The following is a 22597-nucleotide window of genomic DNA, read 5'->3' as shown; positions in this document are numbered from 1 at the left end:
CGTTTTGGAGAGCCTCCTGACATCTCGAGAGCTATGCATCCTAAACGCTTGTACTCCGACTCATTTCTGTGCTGCTACTGAGTTATTCTCGGCCATCGACATATCTTTTGCTCTCCAGCCCTTGCCGACTCTGGTCACTAGGAGGTCATTGACAACCTTCATTCCAGCGACCACTTCCCAATCTGCCTTCGGCTACTGGATGGTGTGTTGCTGGGACAGAAGCCACCAACATGGATGATTGGCAGGACTAACTGGACACTGTTCGGCCAGTTGGCTGTGTTTGAACACCGTGACAGCATCCAGAAATGAGTGGATCACATCATGCATGTGATCCATCACGCTGCTGAACTATCCATACCAAAGTCTTTTGGCCATTTTCAGAGGTGATTGGAGGATTTAAACAAAGCTGTTTACTGATAGCAGCAATGCTGAAACAGGGGTGCCTCCAAACAGCACCTAACCCCCTGTGGGTTCGGGGGTAAGAATAGGCCCACGGTATTCCTGCCTGTCATAAGAGGCGACTAAAAGGAGTCTCAAACGTTTTGGCCTTGTGAGATGGTCCCCTAACGGGTTTGACCTCCATCCTTCTAAATTTTCCGAAGAGCGAGCCGATTGGGGAAGGGCGCCTTACAAGGAGCGATGTGTCCATCATGCATTACCATCTCTAGCCAGGTTTGTCGTCATCGCTTAGCAGTCCCGCTCACCTACCATCTCTTGGGCGTGGATTTGTTCTTGGGTGCAGTTTATTGCAGTCTGCTATGCTGTGTCGCTTTATGCGCCAATGACGATATTGGACTACATCACCTGAAATCCAGCACGGTAGCCAGTCCGTTGTGGTGGGGCCGCCATGTACCCTGTTGGTTGTAGCCCCCTGACTACACAGGGATCGCTCTGCTGATGCCAGCACCGTTAACTCCCCACATATGCCAAGGATAGATGCCTATCTCCTTGGGGCATTGGGACTCCCGGCAATGGCCATCCTGCCAGGTGGTCATTGCTGAGGCTGGGTGGCGCCCGTGGGGAGGGCCCTTGGTCGGAGTAGGTGGCATCAGGGCGGATGACCCGCAATGAAGCGTGGTACATCATCTCTTGCTGGCGGCCAGCCGCCAGCAGTCTCTAAGCGTTCCAGGGCTCATTACAACGCAACTACATATGACCCCAAATCGTTCCCCTCCCTGGCTACACCATGGGAGGAACGAAAGACTAAGGATGCCAGCGAACCATACTCGCCCCGCTACCTGGTGTGTACGAGAGCTGATGGTGAATCCTTTACACCCATGAAGCCTCAGTTCTTCGTCGAGCACTTAGAGGACAAGTTCGGGGAGGTGGAGGGCTTGTCCAAAATGCGCTCGGGCTCGGTTTTGATCAAATCGGCGTCCTCCGCCCAGTCCCGCCGGTTACTCGATTGTAACAAGCTGGGGGATGTTCCGGTTACAATCACGCCCCATAAGAGTCTTAATATGGTCCAGGGCATAATATTCCATCGGGACCTTCTATTGCAGTCCGATGACGAGCTTCGCGCCAATTTAGAGCGGCGAGGTGTTCACTTCGTCCGGCGCATACATCGTGGTCCAAGGGATAAGCATGTTGCCACCGGTGCCTTCATCTTGGCCTTCGAGGGTGATACTTTACCTGAGAAGGTCAAGGTGATGGTCTATCGTTCTGACGTCAAGCCATATATCCCTCCCCCGATGCGGTGCTTTAAGTGCTGGAAGTTCGGGCATATGTCTTCCCGCTGTACTTCCAGCCTCACATGTCGAGATTGTGGACGCCCATCCCATCCCAATACTCCATGTGCTCCGCCTCCCATCTGTGTAAACTGCGGAGAGCACCACTCGCCTTGCTCGCCGGACTGCAGGATCTTCCACAAAGAGCGCAAAATTATGGAGTATAAGACCCTGGACCGCCTGACATACACTGAGGCCAGGCGGAAGTTCGAACGCCTCCATCCTGTTCGAATGACTGCCTCTTACGCCGCGGCTACTACTGTTATGGCCCCATTAGCTCTCCCTCAGACTGCCACCTCTCAGAGCCGGAATGCTACACCTGCCCCCTTGATGGTGGGGGGCACTTCACTCCCTGCTGCTCCTGCACTACCTGCCTCAGGAGCAGCAACCCCCCAACCATCGGGGACATCAGTCCCCACTTCTAAGCTGGGGAAGCCTCAAACTTCCCCGGCTCGAATATCACGGAAAGGGTCCCTTGGGTCCCTTCCTTCCCAGGTTTCCGCCTCTGGGAAGGGTGACGTCAGCCAATGGAAGAAAAGCAGACCAGCGGCTGGTCGCAGGGCTTCCCGCTCCTCCTCCGTCCCGGAGACTGACTCGCTGGAGCCCTCCCAGCCAATGAAACCCAAGGACCAGAGAGACAAGACGAAGAAGAAGACCTCTAAGGCCAAGGACCACGCGGTGGCATGCACCCCACTGCTCCCTACAGGCTCTGCGTCCGAGGATAAGGTGGAGATCCGGGCGTCCGCTGAGGACCTGGATCTCGCCGGACCCTCGGACACCATGGAAGCAGATTGTACTGGTCCTCCATCGGTGGCAGCAGGTGACCCAGTGGCGTGATCTGCCTCCTCGGCCCCTTCACGCCTTTTTCGGACATGGACAAAGCGATACTCCAGTGGAACTGCAGCACTTTTTTCCACCACCTTGCTGAGCTTCGCCAACTCATCAGCAGTCACCCTTTCCTCTGCATTGCCCTACAGGAAACTTGGTTTCCGGCAATGCGGACCCCTGCCCTACGTGGGTATCGGGGTTATTACAAGAACCGGGCAGCTTATGAGAGGGTATCTGGTGGAGTCTGCGTCTACATCCTTGACTCTGTCTACAGCGAATGTGTACCTCTTCACACACCTTTAGAGGCTGTCGCTGTAAGGATGTGGACGCCTCAGCCTATTACTGTCTGCAGTTTGTATCTTCCGCCAGATGGTGATGTCTCGCGTCATGTGTTGGCTGCATTGATAGCACAACTGCCTCCTCCTTTTGTGTTACTGGGCGACTTTAACGCCCATTACCCCCTGTGAGGTAGCGCCGCGATTACTGGCCGGGGTAGAGATGTCGAGACTCTTCTCTCGCAGCTTGACCTCTGCCTCTTAAACACGGGAGAGCCGACACATTTCAGCGTCGTCCATGGCACATTTTCGGCCATCGACCTTTCTATCTGCAGCCCCGGACTTTCACCATCCATCCACTGGAGTGTCCATGACGACTTATGTGGTAGTGACCATTTCCCCATCTTTCTGTCACTACCACAGCGTCACTCTTCTGAACGCCCCTCCAGATGGGCTCTGAATAAGGCTGATTGGGGCTTGTTCTCCTCTCTCGCCACTATCGCACCTCCTTCCCCTGACACCATTGATGCGGTGGTTCAGTCGGTCACCACCGGCATCGTTTCTGCAGCGGCATCTGCGATTCCCTGTTCATCCGGGTCCCCTCAGCGGAGGACTGTGCCTTGGTGGGCGCCCGAGATTGCAGAGGCGATTAGAGATCGCCGGCGGGCTCTTCAACGCCATAAGCGGCACCCGTCCTTGGAGAACCTCATCGTTTTTAAACAGCTCCGTGCCCGTGCCCGACGCCTTATTCGCCAACGGAAGCAGGAGTGCTGGGAACGGTATGTTTCCACCATTGGCGTCCGTACCTCTGCATCGCAGGTTTGGGCTAAGATTAGGCAACTCCATGGCTATCGGCCGCCTGTCTCTGTCCCTGGGCTTTCGCTGAATGGAGTGGTGTGTACTGACTCCGACACGATTGCGGACCGGTTAGCAGCGCATTTTGCTCAGTGTTCCGCATCTACGAATTACCCACTGGCCTTCCGCTCCCGGAAAGAGCGGTTGGAAAGTTGGAGGCTTTCCTTTCACACGCGCTACGCGGAGTCATACAATGCTCCTTTCAGCGACTGGGAATTCCAGAGTGCCCTATCTGCTTGCCCTGATACGGCTCCTGGGCCAGACCGCATCCACAGCCAGATGCTGAAACACCTCTCTGTGAATTGCCAGCGACGCCTCCTAGATGTTTTCAACCGCATCTGGGTTGAGGGTGTGTTCCCGTCTCAATGGCGAGAAAGCATCGTCCTCCCCGTGTTGAAACCTGGCAAGAACCCGCTGGAGGTGGACAGCTACCGCCCCATAAGCCTCACCAACGTTCTTTGCAAGTTGCTAGAACGTATGGTGAGCCGGAGGTTGAGTTGGCTCCTCGAGTCTCGAGGCCTTCTGGCTCAGTCTCAGGGTGGGTTCTGTAAAGGCCGCTCTGCCGTCGATAATCTGGTCTCCCTAGAGTCTGCCGTCCGTACAGCCTTTGCACGCCGCCAACATCTGGTTGCCGTCTTCTTCGACATGCGGAAGGCGTACGATACGACTTGGCGATATCACATACTGGCCACACTTCATGGGTGGGGTCTTAGGGACCCGCTCCCGATTTTTATTCAGAATTTTCTGTCGTCTTGTTCCTTCCGCGTGCAAGTTGCTGCGTCCCATAGTTCCTCCCGGGTCCAGGAGAACGGGGTCCCACAGGGGTCTGTCCTCAGTGTCTCCCTGTTTTTAATTGCGATCAATGGGCTCGCTGAGGCGGTGGGATCGTCCGTCGCAGCTTCGTTGTATGCAGACGACTTCTGCCTCTACTACAGCTCCGCTGGCATTGCAGTTGCTGAGCGCCAGCTGCAGGGCGCTATCCACAAGGCGCAGTCGTGGGCTGTAGCGCACGGCTTCCAGTTTTCAGCCGCTAAGAACTGCGTTGTGCATTTCTGCCGGCGTCGCGCGGTTCACCCTGAGCCACGCCTTTACCTTGACGGTGAACCTCTTGCTGTGGTAGAGACGCATCGGTTCTTGGGACTGGTATTTGATGCCCGGTTGACTTGGCTGCCTCATATTAGGCAGCTTAAACAAACATGCTGGCGGCATTTAAACGCTCTCCGTTGCCTTAGCCACACCGGATGGGGTGCCGATCGGTCCACCCTTCTCCGGCTGTATCAAGCGCTGATCCAGTCCCGCCTTGATTATGGGTGTGTGGCTTATGGTTCGGCATCGCCATCAGCGTTGCAATTGCTGGATCCCATCCATCACTGCGGGATCCGACTCGCCACAGGAGCGTTTCGGACAAGCCCTGTTGACAGCTTACTTGTGGAGGCTGGTGTTCCTCCATTGCGGATCCGGCGCGACCGACTTCTGGCCGCTTATGCTGCCCACGTTTGTAGCTTGCCAGGGCATCCCAACTACCGTCTCCTGTTCCCGCACTCGATCATCCATCTTCCGGACAGGCGGCCCCGGTCAGGGTGTACGATCGCGGTTCGCATCCGGGCTCTACTGTGTGGGATTGAGTTTTTTCCTCTCCCGCCTGTTTTCCGGGCCAATCTCCGTCTGCCCCCTTGGTGTGTGCGCCGACCATGCATTCGGCTGCATTTGGCACAGGGTCCGAAAGACTCGGTCCCTCCTCCGGCCCTCCGCCGCCGCTTTGTTTCTCTCCTTGCCGAGTTTCCCGGATCTGCCGTGGCCTATACCGACGGCTCGATGGTCTCTGGTCGCACTGGTTACGCTCTTACTCTAGAGGATCATTGTGAGCAATGGTCGCTGGCACCCGGGAACAGTGTATACACTGCCGAGTTGGTTGCCATCTATCGCGCCCTAGAATATATCCGCTCCCGCTCAGGTGAGTCCTTTGTCATCTATAGTAACTCCCTGAGTGGTTTACGAGCTCTTGACCAGTGCTTTCCTCGTTCCCGTCTGGTGATGGCCATCCACGAGTCGCTCCATGCTCTTGCCCGTTGCGGCCGCTCCGTGGTCTTTGTTTGGACCCCAGGTCATGTCGGCACCCCGGGCAATGAGCGGGTTGACTCGCTGGCTAAACAGGCAGTGAGTTCACCGGCTCTGTAACTCGGCCTTATGGAGTGTGATCTCCTGTCGCTTTTGCGCCAGAAAGTGCTTGGTGCCTGGGGTGACGAGTGGCGCACCCTGCCCACGCCCAACAAACTTCGGGCGGTGAAGGAGACGACCGGTGTGTGGTGCTCCTCCATGCGGGCCTCTCGGAAGGACTCTGTCGTCCTCTGCCGGCTGCGCGTTGGCCACACGTGGCTGACGCACGGCCATTTGTTGCGCCGGGAGGACCCACCGCTATGTCGCTGCGGGGCAGCTCTGACGGTGGTCCACATTTTGGTGGACTGCCCGCTTTTAACAGGACTCAGGCAGACGTTTGCGCTGCCTGATACCCTCCCTGCCCTTTTATGTGATGATGTTGCTATGGCGGACCTCGTGTTAAGTTTTATTCGGGCAGGGGGTTTTTATTGTATGATTTGAGTGTTTGTCCTTTTATTTCCTGTATTGACTTGGGCCTTTGGCCTGTGATTTTAAACTGTGGGTTTTAATGTCATTTGGTGGTTGGCTTTTCCTTATTTTCATGGTCGGCCAACCACCTTCACACTCGGTGTGGTTTTAGTTCCGTTTGTCTGGTCTTTGTCTGTCTTTCTTGTATTGTGTCGTCCCTTGTCTCAGTTCTCCGTTTTTAACGACTGACAGTTTTTATTTCGTGTGATTTTATCGTGGAACAAGGGACCGATGACCTTAGCAGTCTGGTCCCTTCAATCCCACACCCAACCAACCAACCAGCACCTACAGAAATTACTCAGACACTGGCCGAGCATTTTGCACAAACTGCTGGCAATACAAGCCAGGATCTAGTGTTTTGTCACTACCGTGCAACTTTGAAGAGGGAAAGGTTGAATTTAGGTCAAACAGTTCTGAGGCCTACAGCTCCCCTTTCTCTATTTGGGAGCTCGAATCAGTACTGGCTGAGGCTTCTGACACTGCACGCAGTCTCGACTACATCCAGTGCTGCATGCTTCAACATTTGCCAGCGGCGTCATAGGAGATCCTCCTCAAATGTTTTAATCTAATATGGCAGACAGGCGTCTTCCCCAACTCATGGAGGGAGGCAATTCTAATCCCACTCCTCAAACCAGGAAAGGACCACGCATGTCCCAGTAATTATCGGAGTATCGCCTTGACGAGCTGTGTAGGAAAGACCCAGGAACGGAAGGTTAACCATCCTCTGGTCTGGCTTTTGGAGACCAGGAAACTCCTTAGCCACATTCAGTGTAGGTTCTGAAAACTTCAGTCCAACCTAACAATCCTAGAGGCGGCTATTCAGCAGACTTTCCCCCATCAGCATCACTGTATCGGCATACTCTTTGATATCAGTGAGGCATACCATACTACTTGGAGACACTGAATTCTCACACAACTGCATCAATGGGGCTTTCATGGTCACCTCCCCATTTTCCTATGGTCTTTCCTGTCTCAGCAGTTTTTAGGACCCAAGTTGGTGGCATACTGTCTGGCTGATTTGAGGAGGAGAATGGTGTCCCTCAGGGAAATGTTTTAAGCTTTACCCTCTTTGCCATAGCCGTCAACACTATCACATCTACAGTAAGGAGTCCTGTACATTGATCCTTATTTGTAGACGGTTTTGCTGTTTTCTGTTCCTCCTCCAGTGTTGCAACTGCGAGCAGTCAGTTACAACTTACAGTGGGCTGCAAAAGCAGTTTTTCAGTTTACTGCCGATAAATGTGTGTGTGTTCATTTTTATCATTGTCATTGTCTTTTTAATTTGCCTGCCTTGAATATAGGGGACACTATCCTCCATTTTAAAGGCACAGTGCGGTTTCTGGGCTTCATTTTTTACTCCAGATTGTCATGGTTGCCACACCTGCGAGGCTTAAAAGCCAGAACCCTGAAGGCACTGAACATCCTCAAGTGCCTCAGCCACAGATCTTGAGGAGTGGACAGGGTGCGTCTCCTCCAGTTTTATCGAGCTTTTGCGCATTCACGACTGGACTACAGGAGCACGGTGTATGGGTCAGTGAGGCCCTCATATTTCTGGATTCTTCATGGTGTCCACCATGCAGGGATTCGACTGGCCACGGGTGCTTATCAGCCCAGTCTCATACCCAGCCTCTGTGCTGAGGCCAGGGAACCAACGCTTGCCACTCGGCAGCAGCTCCTGGTAAACCAGGCCTAGAAGTTTCTTGCAGCTCCAGCTTCACCTGCTCACCATATTGCTGCTCATTCGCCCGTGGACCATCTTTTTTCCCACTGTCCCCGAGCCATGATGCCATTTGGGATCCCCATGCAATGTGTGTTGGAGTCCCTTGGTGTGGAGCCTGTACGGCCCCAAGTCCAGGGCTTTAACCACCTGCCACTCTGGTTACTGGAGAGGCCAGGAGTTATTTTAGATTTGATGTGGTACAAAAGAGATTGCACTCCTACTTCTGTTTTGAATGCAACATTTTCTGCCATTTTATTTGAGCACCATGACTATGTAGCTGTTTTTAAAGATGTGTTGAAACAGGGGGATTCTGTTGGTTGCTCTGTTGTTTTCCCGGATCGTGTCTTCAAGGTCCAATTGCCTCAAGCATTTACTGTCGTTGATGCAGAATTGTCTATGACCTTGCAGGCACTGGAGCAGATGAGATGCTCTTCCTGTCCTAAATTTCTTGTCTGTTCCAATTCACTGAGTGCCCTTCACTCTTTGCAACGTTTGTATCCTGCACCTAAAATAGTCCACACTATCCAGGATGCCCTCCTCCAGCTACAATGACTGGGTAAGGAGGTGGCTTTCTGCTGGGTTCCAGGGCATGTTGGCATTGCTTGGAATGAAAAGCCAGATCTCGCAACCAAGGAGGCATGTCTTGGCTCACAAGTATTTCGTGTGCCATCCCCCTGCACCCACTCACCTCACTGTTGAGCCCAGCAGTCTTGTGTCATTGGGAGGATGAGTGACTGGACATGACCAACAATAACCTCCGCTTAGTCAAGCCCACAACGCATGTGTGGTGTACTTCCTTCCAGCCACATAGACGGGACGAGGTTCTCCTCACTCTTCTTCACATCGGCCACAGTCCCATGATGCATGGCTTCTTGCTTCAGTGGGAGGACCCTCCAATGTGTGGTGCTTGTGGTGTCCAGATCACTGTCCACCACATTTTATTGGATTGCGTTTTATTTTCTGACCAGTGTGATGCGGCTGACTTGATGGCAGATTGTGATGCGGCTGACTTGATGGCAGATCTACCATCTCTTTTAGGAAATAATCAAATGAAAGTGTTTTAAGTTTTAAAGTTCTGTGACTTGTCCAATGTTTTTACCAAGATTGTAGGGAGAGGGTCTCAATTTGTTCACAGGGTGACTAGCTCGCCCATATTTTATGTAAGTGGCCAGCCAATGACAATTTCCTGTAGCCTGCTTGATGCTCCTTTCATGTTTTACTTATGTTTTATTCTCTTATACAGCATTTTTCATCTTTTCCCACTTTCTTTGCATGTATGCTACCCCATTTTACTAATTTTATTCTTATTCGTTTCTTTTAATGTGTGTCAGGGCGCTGATAACCTCAGCGTTGAGCGCCTGTAAGCCCCAACACACACACACACACACACACACACACACACACACACACACACACACACAGAGAGAGAGAGAGAGAGAGAGAGAGAGAGAGAGAGAGAGAGAGAGAGAGAGAGAGAGAGAGAGAGATTCATACAAAACACACCGATTCTTTTGCAAACATCACCTTAAGGACATAGGGGAGAGAAAGGAAAGGCAACACAGTAAGACTCTCCATTTGAGTTGCTTTTTCCACAAGATTTTGGTTTAAAATATAAGTCACATTTGATTTTTGCTAGCATCCTTTGAAGCCTATATTAGTACAATATAAATTGTTTGTTAAATGTAATTTAGTATGTTTCTCCTTTCTGTATCATTCAATTTAGTAGTGTAATATTATGTCTTCAGTCATTTGTTTTCTTCTCAGTAATTTTGCATTACAGTTGTGGATTGTACAATAAGGTTGTGCTTGTGTACAGACAACAGATAACTTCAGCCATGTAATATCTGGAGGACGTGATCAGAAAATTTACATGACCGACCTGCGAAACCCTGACCGACGAACTCTTATTTGTGAAGAGAGTGCACCTGTTCTGAAAATGGTAATGGGACCAGATCAGACTTCAATATGGGTCGCTACTTCTGAATCATCCATAAAAAACTGGGTATGTTGTTTGTTTCATATTCTTTGTTCTGTACATACGTACTGCCAGTATGTTTTACTTTTAAGTTATCAATACAAAGACTGTTTTCAACATCACATTTCTTTACAAGACCTGGTCCTATTGGAGCATAGTGGTACGATTTTCTCTGTGTTGTAATCTCACACAGTTATAGAGAGACGTTCAGTGAATGATGAATTCAAACCACAGTACAACTTGACAACTTTCACATACAAAAAAAATGCCAAAAGTGAAAAGTCACATCAGATATCAGGAAAATTACTAGCACCAAGGTAGGGTGGCAAGCCAAACCATTGAATTTGTAGTCAGATATTTAGTCACCAGGCAATACAAATAATGGGTTAAGGTAAGGTGTGGAATATTTTGCAGCTTTTTGTTATAGTCTGCAAAGAAATGTCCTTTTTAAAATATCTTTTAAAAAAATGTCAGCGGACATGGTGTATCCTGCAATGTCTTGAGAAAATCCTGATAATCATCTCTACTTAGTGTCTCTGCTAACATGTATGGCTTTATTAATACATCGCTAACAATACCAGCCCGCATATTGGTTGATTGTCAGCCCATATATCATGTTTGTGAAAATTCAGAACACTGTATTTTGTGAACTCTACCTTCAACAGTAAATAAAATCCTAGATGTAAAAATTTGATCTGCAGCATACTTTTGCAAGTGAACTTCAGTCATGGTTTTGTGGCCTTAGGTCCTGGACACACTGAATATGGATACAGCATTTGTTCATGAAGTACAGTCCAGGCAAGATGATGAGTCATGTGAATTGCTGGTGATAATCATCCCACACTGGTTTTAGGATTTTATCCATTAAATGTAACATACATGAGAGCACTGCATGCACATGGTGAAGTTGAATGAGCAGCAGTTGTTAACCCATCTACAGCTCAGACTCACTCACTTTCAAATCGGCTGAGCATTCAGCAATTATGACTCAAAGGGCTTGTGGCCCACTTCCATGCAGCTAAAGTAAGATAGCTGTTAGCAATGTCACAATGCAGCATGAAGCAAGAGCATTGAACCTGCAAACACTTCAACTTCGTAGTCCATGCCTGTCTGCTGAAGTTCCAAGTGTCTGAAAAAGCCACATAGGCAGTTGTGTCTGTAGGTGAGGTAGTGCCAGTCATCTTTGGCAAACTGCGCAGAATTTATTCACCTGCTGTCTATTGCACGCCCAACCATGTGAACACAAGGTGGTTAGAGCACACATCTGCAGTGCTGTAGCACATGCTCCTCCATATCTGCTTTGCAAACATGACGAGCCCTTCTGCTGTTACGTTTTGGGCTCCTAGGGATTCGGTCACATTGAGACACTGGAAAAGCCATCGGAACAGCTTCTCTGGTTGCACTCTGCCTCAGGTATTATTCAGTTTAAATTAACAGGTTTACAGGCTACTTCCATTTGCTACATGATAGATGGAAATCATATCCACCCCATCACTTGTGAAGTATTAGTTTTCCATTGCTAACAAGTGATGGGAAAGAGAAAATAAAATTAGCTGAACTGTTTGAATGTACAAATAGCACAATACCATAAACATCAAAGTGAAGTAATTTTTGTCTAAAAATAAAGATGATGTAACTTACCAAACGAAAGCGTTGGTATGTTGATAGAGACACTAACAAACACAAACACACACAAAATTCAAGCTTTCGCAACCCACAGTTGCTTCATCAGGAAAGGGGGAAGGAGAGGGAAAGACAAAAGGAGATGGGTTTTAAGGGAGGCGGTAAGGAGTCATTCCAATCCCGGGAGTGGAAAGACTTACCTTTGGGCGAAAAAAGGACAGGTATACACTCGCATACACACACATATCCATCCGCACATATACAGACACAAGCAGACATGTGCAAAGGCAAAGAGTTTGGGCAGAGATGTCCGTCGAGGCGGAAGTACAGAGGCAAAGATGTTGTTGAATGACAGATGAGGTATGAGCGGCAGCAACTTGAAATTAGCAGAGGTTGAGGCCTGGTGGGTAACGGGAAGAGAGGATATATTGAAGGGCAAGTTCCCATCTCCGGAGTTCTGATAGGTTGGTGTTAGTGGGAAGTATCCAGATAACTCGGATGGTGTAACACTGTGCCAAGATGTGCTGGCCGTGCACCAAGGCATGTTTAGCCACAGGGTGATCCTCATTACCAACAAACATTGCCTGCCTGTGTCCGTTCATGTGAATGAACAGTTTGTTGCTGGTCATTCCTCCATAGAAAGCTTCACAGTATAGGCAGGTCAGTTGGTAAATCACGTGGGTGCTTTCACACGTGGCTCTGCCTTTGATCGTGTACACCTTCCGGGTTACAGGACTGGAGTAGGTGGTCGTGGGCGGGTGCAAGGGACAGGTTTTACACCAGGGGCAGTTACAAGGCTAGGAGCCAGAGGGGAGGGAAGGTGGTTTGGAGATTTCATAGGGATGAACCAAGAGGTTACGAAGGTTAGGTGGCGGCGGAAAGACACTCTTGGTGGAGTGGGGACGATTTCATGAAGGATGTATCTCATTTCGGTGCAGGATTTGAGGAAGTTGTATCCCTGCTGGAGAACCACATTCAGAGTCTGATCCAGTCCCGGAAAGTATCCTGTCACAAGGGGGGCACTTTTTGGGGTTCTTCTGTGGGAGGTTCTGGGTTTGAGGGGATGAGGAAGTGGCTCTGGTTATTTGCTTCTGTACCAGATAGGGAGGGTAGTTGCGTGATGCGAAAGCTGTTTTCAGGTTGTTGGTGTAATGATTCAGGGATTCAGGACTGTAGCAGATTCGTTTGCCATGAAGACCTAGGCTGTAGGGAAGGGACTGTTTGATATGGAATGGGTGGCAGCTGTCATAATGGAGGTACTGTTGCTTGTTGGTGGGTTTGAGGTGGACGGATGTGTGAAGCTGGCCATTGGATAGATGGAGGTCAATGTCAAGGAAAGTGGTGTAAGATTTGGAGTAGGACCAGGTGAATCTGATGGAACCAAAGGAGTTGAGGTTGGAGAGGAAATTCTGGATTATTTCTTCACCAGATCATGAAGATGTCATCAATAAATTTGTACCAAACTTTGGGTTGGCAGGCCTGGGTAACCAAGAAGGCTTCCTCTAAGCGACCCATAAATAGGATGGCGTACGAGGGGGCCATCCTGGTACCCATGGCTGTTCCCTTTAATTGTTGGTATGTCTGGCCTTCAAAAGTGAAGAAGTTGTGGGACAGGATAAAGCTGGCTAAGGTGATGAGGAAAGAGGTTTTAGGTAGGGTGGCAGGTGATTAGCGTGAAAGGAAGTGCTTCATAGCAGCGAGGCACTGGACGTGCGGAATATTTGTGTATAATGAAGTGGCATCAACGGTTACAAGGATGGTTTCCGGAGGTAGCAGATTGAGTAAGGATTCCAGGCGCTCGAGAAAGTGGTTGGTGTCTTTGATGAAGGATGGGAGACTGCATGTAATGGGTTGAAGGTGTTGATCTACGTAGGCAGAGATACGTTCTGTGGGGGCTTGGTAACCAGCTACAATGGGGCAGCCGGGATGATTGGGTTTGTGGATTTTAGGAAGTAGGTAGAACGTAGGGGGCTTAAGATTCTGAGGATTCCTTGAAGCTCCACCTGGATATCAGGAATGGGATTACCTTGGCAAACTTTGTATGTAGTGTTGTCTAAATGCTGACGTAGTCCCTCAGCCACATTCTCCCGATAATCAAGTACCATGGTCGTGGAACCCTTGTCCGCAGGAAGAATGGTGATGGATCGGTCAGCCTTCAGATCATGGATAGCCTGGGCTTCAGCTGTGGTGATGTTGGGAGTAGGATTAAGGTTTTTCAAGAAGGATTGAGAGGCAAGGCTGGAAGTGAGAAATTCCTGGAAGGTTTGGAGAGGGTGATTTTGAGGAAGAGGAGGTGGGTCCCGCTGTGACGGAGGACGGAACTGTTCCCGGCAGGGTTCAATTTGGATAGTGTCTTGGGGAGTTGGATCATTAGGAGTAGGATTAGGATTATTTTTCTTCGTGGCAAAGTGATATTTGCAGCAGAGAGTACGAGTGTAGGACAGTAAATCTTTGATGAGGACTGTGTGGTTGAATCTGGGAATAGGGCTGAAGGTGAGGCCTTTGGATAGGACAGAGGTTTCGGATATGAGAGAGATTTGGAGGAAAGGTTAACTACTGAATTAGGGTGTTGTGGTTCCAGATTGTGTTGATTAGAATTTTGAGGTTTTGGGGGGGGGGGGGGGGGGTGGAGCTGGAAGTGGGAGATTGAGTAGATGGGTGAGACTGGGTCTGTGTGCAATGAGAGGAGGTTGAGGTTTGCTGGAAAGGTTGTGGAGGGTGAGTGAGTTGCCTTTCCGGAGGTGGGAAACCGGGAGATAGGATAGTTTTTTGAGGTGGAGGGTGGCATGCTATTCTTATTTGCGGTTGGTCTGTAGGAGGATGCTCTGAACAGCCGGTGTGGATGTGGGAGAGGAAAGATTGAGGACTTTTATTAGGGATAGGAGTTGACAAGTGTGTTCATTGGCTGAGTTGATGTGTAGGTGAAGGATTAGGTGGGCGAGGGCTATGGATTGTTCAGTTTGGAACTGATACAGGGACTGATGGAAAGAAGGGTTACAGCCAGAGATGGGAATTTTAAGTATGAGGCCTTTTGGGGTAATGCCAAATGTCAGACAAGCCTGAGTAAATAAAATATGGGAGTGTAATCTGGCTAGGGAGAAGGCATGTTTGCGGAGGAAATGTAAATAAAACTTAAAAGGGGTCATTGTGGGGAGGTTTTGTGGAATGGTTGTGGAGGATGAGTGGGTTGCCTTTCCGAAGGTGGGAAACCAGGAGATTGGATAGTTTTTTGAGGTGGAGGGTGGCATGCTGTTCTAATTTACAGTTGGCCTGTAGGAGGCTGCTCTGAACAGCCGGTGTATATATGTAGAACGTCATGGCACATGCTCAGTCGTTAGTACTTTAGTGTACTGTTAATACACATTAACACAACTGAAGCTACAGTACAACACAGCCTGAATAACATGACTTATTGCAGATTCCCTAATGCTCTGATTATTTTGTAGTTGAGTGCTGTGGTACAGGAAGACATCAAGACACTCTACTGATAATGCTAAAAGGTCGCCAGTGCAGTGACTGTGCACTTTATACCCAACCAAATGTCTTTCAGCTCTAGCTCTTGTTATATAAAAGTATCCAGATCTCAGAAAGGATGAGTTTCAGAACACATGTTTATTGGACATGCTTATTTTTCTTGTTTTAAAAAGTACTAAACTATTTAGTATTCCATTCTGTAAATTAGATAACCAGCACTTCAGATGTAGAAGAATAAATACAGTACATATTACACACAGAATTACCAGTGAGAAGAGTTTTACAGGATGCTTGTTGCTTTTGTCGAATCCTAATAAAATCATCATCATTATCACAGCCTTTTCCCATGTCATGTGGGGTTAGCGTTGCTTTGCTGGATCCTTCTCTCCATAAATGCCTATCCAGTGCTTCTTCTCCAACCCTCCTTTCTCCCATAGGTCCCCTGCTACCTTTTCTTTCCATCATACTTCTAACAAAATATGAAAGATTTCTAAGAAATCTTTGGAACATTTTAAAAAGAACCCAACTGATCATATACTCTGATGGTTTACTCTAGAGGAGCCGACATGCCTGAAACAGTGATCTAACTAATGGATGGAAGCTGTTTGCCCTGCATTTGGTTTTAAGTCCCCAAGTAATTCAGGGAACTGTCTTACTGTCACTTTTATTTAGGGGTTAAGAATGCAATAGCCTTTTTTAATGATACATGTAGTTACTTGGAGGTTACAGTTTGACATAGGCTTCTTGAATAATAGCAACATCCTGTAGTTCAGCAGTGAAGAAAAGTGTACTTGGAGAAATTTTCATAATCTTTTAAAAGCAGTGGCATTTTTGTATTTCTGTTGATAACTCTTAATTACATACAAATGTATTGCACTACTCATTAAGCAATTCATGAAACATTCAAAATTTAACGTGCAAAAAATATTTGTACATTACGCATCTCTCGATAGCCGATATGCCTTCTGTTTTGGTCACTGTTGGAGCAGAACAATGCTAAATGTAAGTTTACATCTATAACCTTTATGAACACTAAGACAGTGGCACTGAAATTTTTCTATGTATCATTACAAAAGGTTGTGACCTGTTTTTATTGGTATGCGAAAGGGATTCTCCCAGCTGATTGGCTAAATTATGTGAGAAAGTACCCAAATTGCAGGAGGATGGGGCATTCATTCATACTGTGTGTTCTATAACTTCCCAGCATGAAAGAAAGCCTTAAAGTATGAAGAAATAGTTGGGTTATACATTGAGAGAAGCAGCGATTGCAGGTTACTTCTGTAGAGTATACTAACAACAAATTATGACTAGTTATAATTGTATTCTTTTGCGTAGCTGCTGCCAAAAAGAGATGCAGTGGGAGATACTGCAGATGATGATGGTCTCAAGCCTTTGAACCTAAAACCTGATCCAGTTATAAAAGGCGGGCCTGCAGTGAGACATTACCACATATTAAATGACAAGAGACACATTTTGACAAAAGACACTGAGAACAATGTAATGGTTTACGATGTTTTAAAGGTAGGTGATCATCTGTTCAACACTAAATGTTTACTCTTAGCGTAACACATTGAGACATGTCAACATCTTTTTTTACAGGCTTGTAAAATTGAAGATCTGGGGCAAGTTGATTTTGAGGAGGAAATAAAAAAGAGGTTTAAAATGGTATATGTTCCTAACTGGTTTAATGTTGACTTGAAAACTGGGGTAAGTCATTTTGTTTTACATTGGATTTTGCTAAATGTGACTTGTGTAAACATGATACTTAGTTTTTGCATACTATGATGTGTGTCACAAGCTTCAGAAAATTGAAATGGTGAATGCTGTGACTTCTTAGTCAGATGTGAGGTTTACTTCTCACATGTTTCTTATTGGAGTGTAAGTAGGAAAAATTTGTGTCATCATAAACTATGAATGAAGTAAAATTTCAAAATGTCATTAATGATTTGCATGGTGAGGTTGCTATATTGTGTGGCCACTGTCATAGTTGGCTCAGTGTCTGATAAAGCAAAAAAGGCCAATAACTGGGTTGGAATGGAAGATATGCAAGATACAGTATTTTATGGACTGTAAGACACTATGGGCTGTAAGATGCACCTTAATTTGTAAGCAATTTTATTTAAATAATATTATTTTTTACCATTTTTATTATTAGATTGCAAAGTCAGACACAAAAAAATTCCTAGTTCATAAAACCGAAATGACCTTTAAAATCCCTGAAAATCGTCATCTGAACTTTCTTCTTCTTCTGCTTCCTATTCATTATCGTCATCGTCTTCTTCATATGTAAGATGGTTTTCACTGCCATTGAGATAGTTAATTATGCCACACCTCTTGAAAGGTTTAACAATAATGTCTTCTCTCACTCTAGACCATAACTGTTTTGTCCAATGACACCCTTGTTTGATTGTAGGTCATTTTAAAGCACCCTTCAGCAAAAATTCATGTTAGATTTCATCCATCATCCATTTGTTCCAGTCCTTACTCATATACTCTTTAAATTGTTTGTTTATCAAGAAATCAAGGGGCTTACAATCGTGAAGTAAGTCGTCCTGGAATAACAGCAAGCTCTGTATTTCCCTTCTCAGTTTCCCTTTCACATAATTTTTCAAATGACTACTAAACTTATCTAAAACAAGAGAACTCTTCCTCAATAAAGCACCTTTCCTTCTCTCCCACACTCTGTTAATACGTAATTTCTTACCAGTCTCGTCCATCCAACCCTCATCATAGACATGAACACCACCACCTGGTGGTATTTCGTAATGTTTTGCCATTGTTTTGCACTTTAAAAATGATCATAGGATTAAGTTTAGTACCGTCAGCACAACATGAGAGGACAATAGTGTAGTGCATTTTTTTCATGTCCACTTCTTTTCATAGCTAGAGGAGTTTCATCCATATTCCCTGTTTGGCCTAGTTCCACACAGGTTTTCTTTCCGTGTTTAGTTTAAAGTGATGGAGAGATAACATACTCTTGTAACATTCTCTGAGATATTTTGGTTTTGATTCGCATGCTGTGTTTGAGATGCTTCATAAAGCTGTAGCGCCAACCAACTCCACTCTTAGAGTCTGTTAAGTTCAACTATAGCCCTAGCTTGTGGGTCATTTTTGTATTAATTCCAGTGCCATTTTGACAGTTTCCTTGAATCCCTTTGAATATGTCTTCTAGTTCTGACCATTTTGCATTCAGTCCTCTATTTGCACATTTAGTCTTCCTCATTTTTTCAGTTCTTTACTGGCCTGCCAATTGCAAATGGTTTTTGATGATGGTGTAGGGCTAAAATGCCTCTCAGCTGCTCTATTTCCATGTTGTCAGTGCTCAATCATTTGTGTCTAAATAAATTGTTTGTAATGATTAAGATGGTCTCTTCCAAAGGATATTTGTTTATAAATTTTTAATATCAAGTGAAAGCAAAGTGGAATCATCCAGAAAGGTTTTTTGTTGCAGTAGTTATATAAGTTCTTTGCAGTTTGAATAGAAGAAATTATTTTGAAAAAGAAGCACTTGCTGAGAAAAACTGGACGGGTCAAAAATGGATCCACTTTCACAGAACATCTTAAAGGTAGTAGTCATTCACCACTCACACTTGTTAACCTTGAAGTCCTATACCACACTCCAAAGGGGAGGAGGCTTAATCTCGAAGAAGAAACTGAAGTTGGCAAACAAAATACTGGGGGTAAGAAAAAGAAAGAAAAAAAAAAGTTTACTTAGTGATCAATTGGTCGCCAGAAATCAAGTATATTATGATCAGATGTTGTCTATTTTTAATAAGTTCTTCCTCTTTCACTCTTTATGCTTCGTGAGCCTTAAGTATCTACCTTCATGGTTATGAAGTTCACTTTTAAATGCCTATGCTTCAAGATGTAAATATCACACCCACATAGGTGCTTTTATACTTCATTTAATATTTTTTATTTATTTAAAACTTTACACCTGTTCCCCACCTTTCTGAGTGTAGTTTGTACCAGCGATTGATCCAGTTCTTTCCAGTGCCCTTACCTTCCTTGTACTTCTGTTCGCCTTTATTTTAGCCTTTTCTTACTTTTTCTTGCAAATAGTTTGTGACTATATCGCCTTTCTATTTTGTTTTTCCATCCCACAATATTACTCTTATTGTCCCAGAATTTACCCTTTTCCGTTTTAATATATCTGTTGTATAACATTTGTTCAATTTAAATTTATTACATTTGTGTATTCGGATCTTATGTTTATGAGATTCGGATTTATGCCAGTTTGACTATGTAGTTTTCTTTGTTCAACCTTAATCGTTAAATGTGCTTAGTGTGCCACACTGTGCAGTGCCCTCTACTTCTTTCTGTACTAACTAACTTTCTAGCCAATGCAGCTACATCTTCATTATTTACATATCGTCTATCAGAATGGAAGGAGCAGCATCACTGCCTGTTATGGGGTCCACATATATTTATATATGGAAATGAAGTTCCATGCTGCTTGACAGAAGGTAGGAGAATGATGTGGGAGACCCACACCGCCGTACTAGACAAGGTTCTAATGGAGGTAGTTTGCCATTGCCTTCCTGGGACCACAATGGGGATGAATGGTTATGAAGATGACACAACAACACCCAGTCATCTTGAGGCAGGTGCAAATCCCTGACCCCGCTGGGAATCGAACATGGGACCCAGTGCTCGGGAAGTGAGAACGCTACCGCAATACCACGAGTGGTGGACATATTTATGTATGCATGGGCATATTCTCTTCTGCTATAACTGCTTTTGTCATTGTACTGAAGGTGATTCCATCTCTTTCATATTTCATAAGAATATGTTTCATTCTGTTTTTTCATCACCCACATGACTTTTATTTGCTCTTAATTACATTTCATTCTGGTGTTCCTTTAGATGTGACATATGCTGTTGGCATTAGTTTTATCATGGCATATGCCCTGGCATTAATTTTAATGGGAGTCCCTATGATTTTATACATTATCTTTTCTGAATTGATGATGTTATATCATATTGGTAGTATGGAATTTGACCATGCCAGCTATTTACAACTTTGTCCTCCCTGTGTATTTTAAAATTATCTGATGAAGCCCTACCCAAACAAAATTCTTAATTAATAAATTACAGATCAGCAGACCATGACTGTTTTTACAGTCAACTTATAAGAAGATTGCTGTACCAATCTGCCATCATGGAATGGAATAGTTGTTACCAAAAATCTGTCTTACTTAAAATAACTCTTAACTCAATGTGGGTGTAAACACTACTGCAGCTAATAAATAAATATTATTGTAAGAGCAGCTTACAGTAGTTGTAAGATTTTCGTGAATTATCCAAAAGCTGTCAAGCACAACCAGCAGGATATATATTACCATCCCAAACTCACTACTAAAATAGGAACTTAATGATCTTCATGTAATTAGCCTGTTGAGCTTTTCATATTGATACCATTGTTGGGAAAATAGTGTTTGTAGCAATAAAATTTGTTTTTACTAATTTGAAGAGTTTAATTTTTCTTGTGTTTTAGCAAATACATTAAGTATTACAGTACCTACATCTTTAACAAACAGTATATTTGTGTCTTGGCACATGAATTCATTATTAGTAGATTTCAGATTTAGAGTTTCTTTTAAGTCATCACATGCATTTCTCTAGGGCTTTGGGAGATATTTCCGGTTTTGTTTGTTAATATGTAGGTAGTCCCAGCTCAAATAAAGAAGAGGTTTTTTGTCCGGTACCCAATCTGAATAAAAACTATCAGTTTTGTTCTTATTACCAATAAAAATTTATGTAAAGAACAATTTTGTGTGCTCAGTCACTAGAGCTACCTCACATTATTGTGACAGGAAATGTGTTTATTATAGCAAACATTAAGAATAGTTTCCAGCAGTGACTGTTACATGTGGTGCATACCAATCACATCATTTATTTATTTTTATTTATTTATATTTTCTTTCCATGGAGCCATCGTAATGGTGGCTTTTGCAAACGTCAGACTTAATACTATGGTTATATTTATACTTATAAAATACAATATATTCTGTAGCTGTTGTGTCTTATGTCTATTTTTTACACTTATCACATTACAACGGATGTGCTAATGCCTCATATTACAATCACTATCTTAAAATTCATTGAAAGAATATAAACATTTTTCTGTTAGAAAGGATTTTAATTTTGTTTTAAAAACATTTCCCATGTACATTCTTAGAGAGTTTGGTAGCTTATTATACCAAATCAAACCACTGATATATGGACTTCTATCAGTCATTTTTAACGTTGGTCTGTTACGGAAATAGTTACACTTTGTTCTAGTGTTGTAATCATGTACATCACTGCCCTTCATAGCTTCTGTTGGTTGACTTATAAAAAATACAACTATTTTGAAGATGTACAGAGAATATATTGTCAAATATTTGTGCTGCACAAACACTTCATGACATAAATCTCTATGTCCCATCCCATGTATAAGTCTTATTGCTCTTTTCTGTAGTAGTAGTATTCTTTTTAAATGTACATCAGCTGCACAGCCCCATAGTTCAATTCCTTAATTGATAAAGGGGTAAAGTGTTCCATAATATACTAATTTCAGTGCTTGGCTAGGAACTATCTTAGCGAGCTGGCTGAGGAGATATATGGCACTACTGACTTTTCCACATACGAAATTAATGTGGTATGTCCATCGCAAATTTTCATCAACATATACACCCAGGAATTTACAGTTACCATTTTCTGTTGCAGAGATATTACACACACTATTCATATTGTTGTGATGAGAACTGCCTGTTTTAAATGTCAGTAGTTGAGATTTGGTGACATTCACCTTGAGTCCCTGATCATTGAAGTATTTTGTTAGTTCTGTTACACCACTAGTAGCAAGAGATTCTAGCTCTTTAGATAATAAGATTGACGTGTCATCTGCATAGCTTACAATATGGGTGTTAATGGGTTGTGCAATGTCGTTAATATATATAAGGAAGAGAAAGGGTCCAAGGATTGAGCCCTGTGGTACACCTTGTAATACAGGTGGACTGGGAGTTCATGATTTTATTATCTAGTTTGTATGACAATTTAGTGCTTTGCTTACAATTCAACAGGTATGTGGTTAAAAGATTCATGGCTTGATCCTCAATACTATAAGATTTTAGCTTTTTAAGAAGTACCCTATGGTTTACTGTATCAAATGCTCTTGTCAGGTCCAAAAATATACCTGCAGTCTGCATCTTCTGGACCAACAGACAGTCAACTTCATGGATGAACTGTGTAACTGCTGTGGTTGTACTTAGCTCTTTTCTGAAGCCATGCTGCGAATCTACAAGCAGTTTATGTTTTGTGAAAAAGGCACTTAGCTGAGAAAGGATAATGCTTTCGAAAATCTTGCTAAAAGTGGGAATTAATGATATTGGTCTATAGTTGGAGACTTCTTCCTTACTTCCCTTTTTATACACTGGTTTCACTACACTCATTTTTAGAACCGTTGGATACATGTTTTCTCTAATACTGCAATTAATCAGGTGAGTAAGAG

At 45.0% G+C, this 22597-nt stretch overlaps 1 protein-coding gene across 1 annotated transcript in view; it reads left to right on the top strand.

The window, feature by feature from the left end:
* Positions 1-22597, top strand: part of LOC126281400 (WD repeat-containing protein 48) — a 156719-nt gene that overhangs the window by 102493 nt on the left and 31629 nt on the right. The window contains exons 6-8 of the mRNA XM_049980333.1: positions 9847-10032; positions 16438-16623; positions 16702-16809. Of these exons, the coding sequence (XP_049836290.1) occupies positions 9847-10032; positions 16438-16623; positions 16702-16809 (480 nt within the window). The remainder of the gene's footprint in view (positions 1-9846; positions 10033-16437; positions 16624-16701; positions 16810-22597) is intronic.

Source organism: Schistocerca gregaria, chromosome 7, assembly GCF_023897955.1.
Source record: "Schistocerca gregaria isolate iqSchGreg1 chromosome 7, iqSchGreg1.2, whole genome shotgun sequence".
Lineage (NCBI taxonomy): Eukaryota > Metazoa > Arthropoda > Insecta > Orthoptera > Acrididae > Schistocerca > Schistocerca gregaria.
The sequence above is the reverse complement of the archived record's forward strand: the minus strand, read 5'-3'. Positions and strand labels throughout refer to the sequence as shown.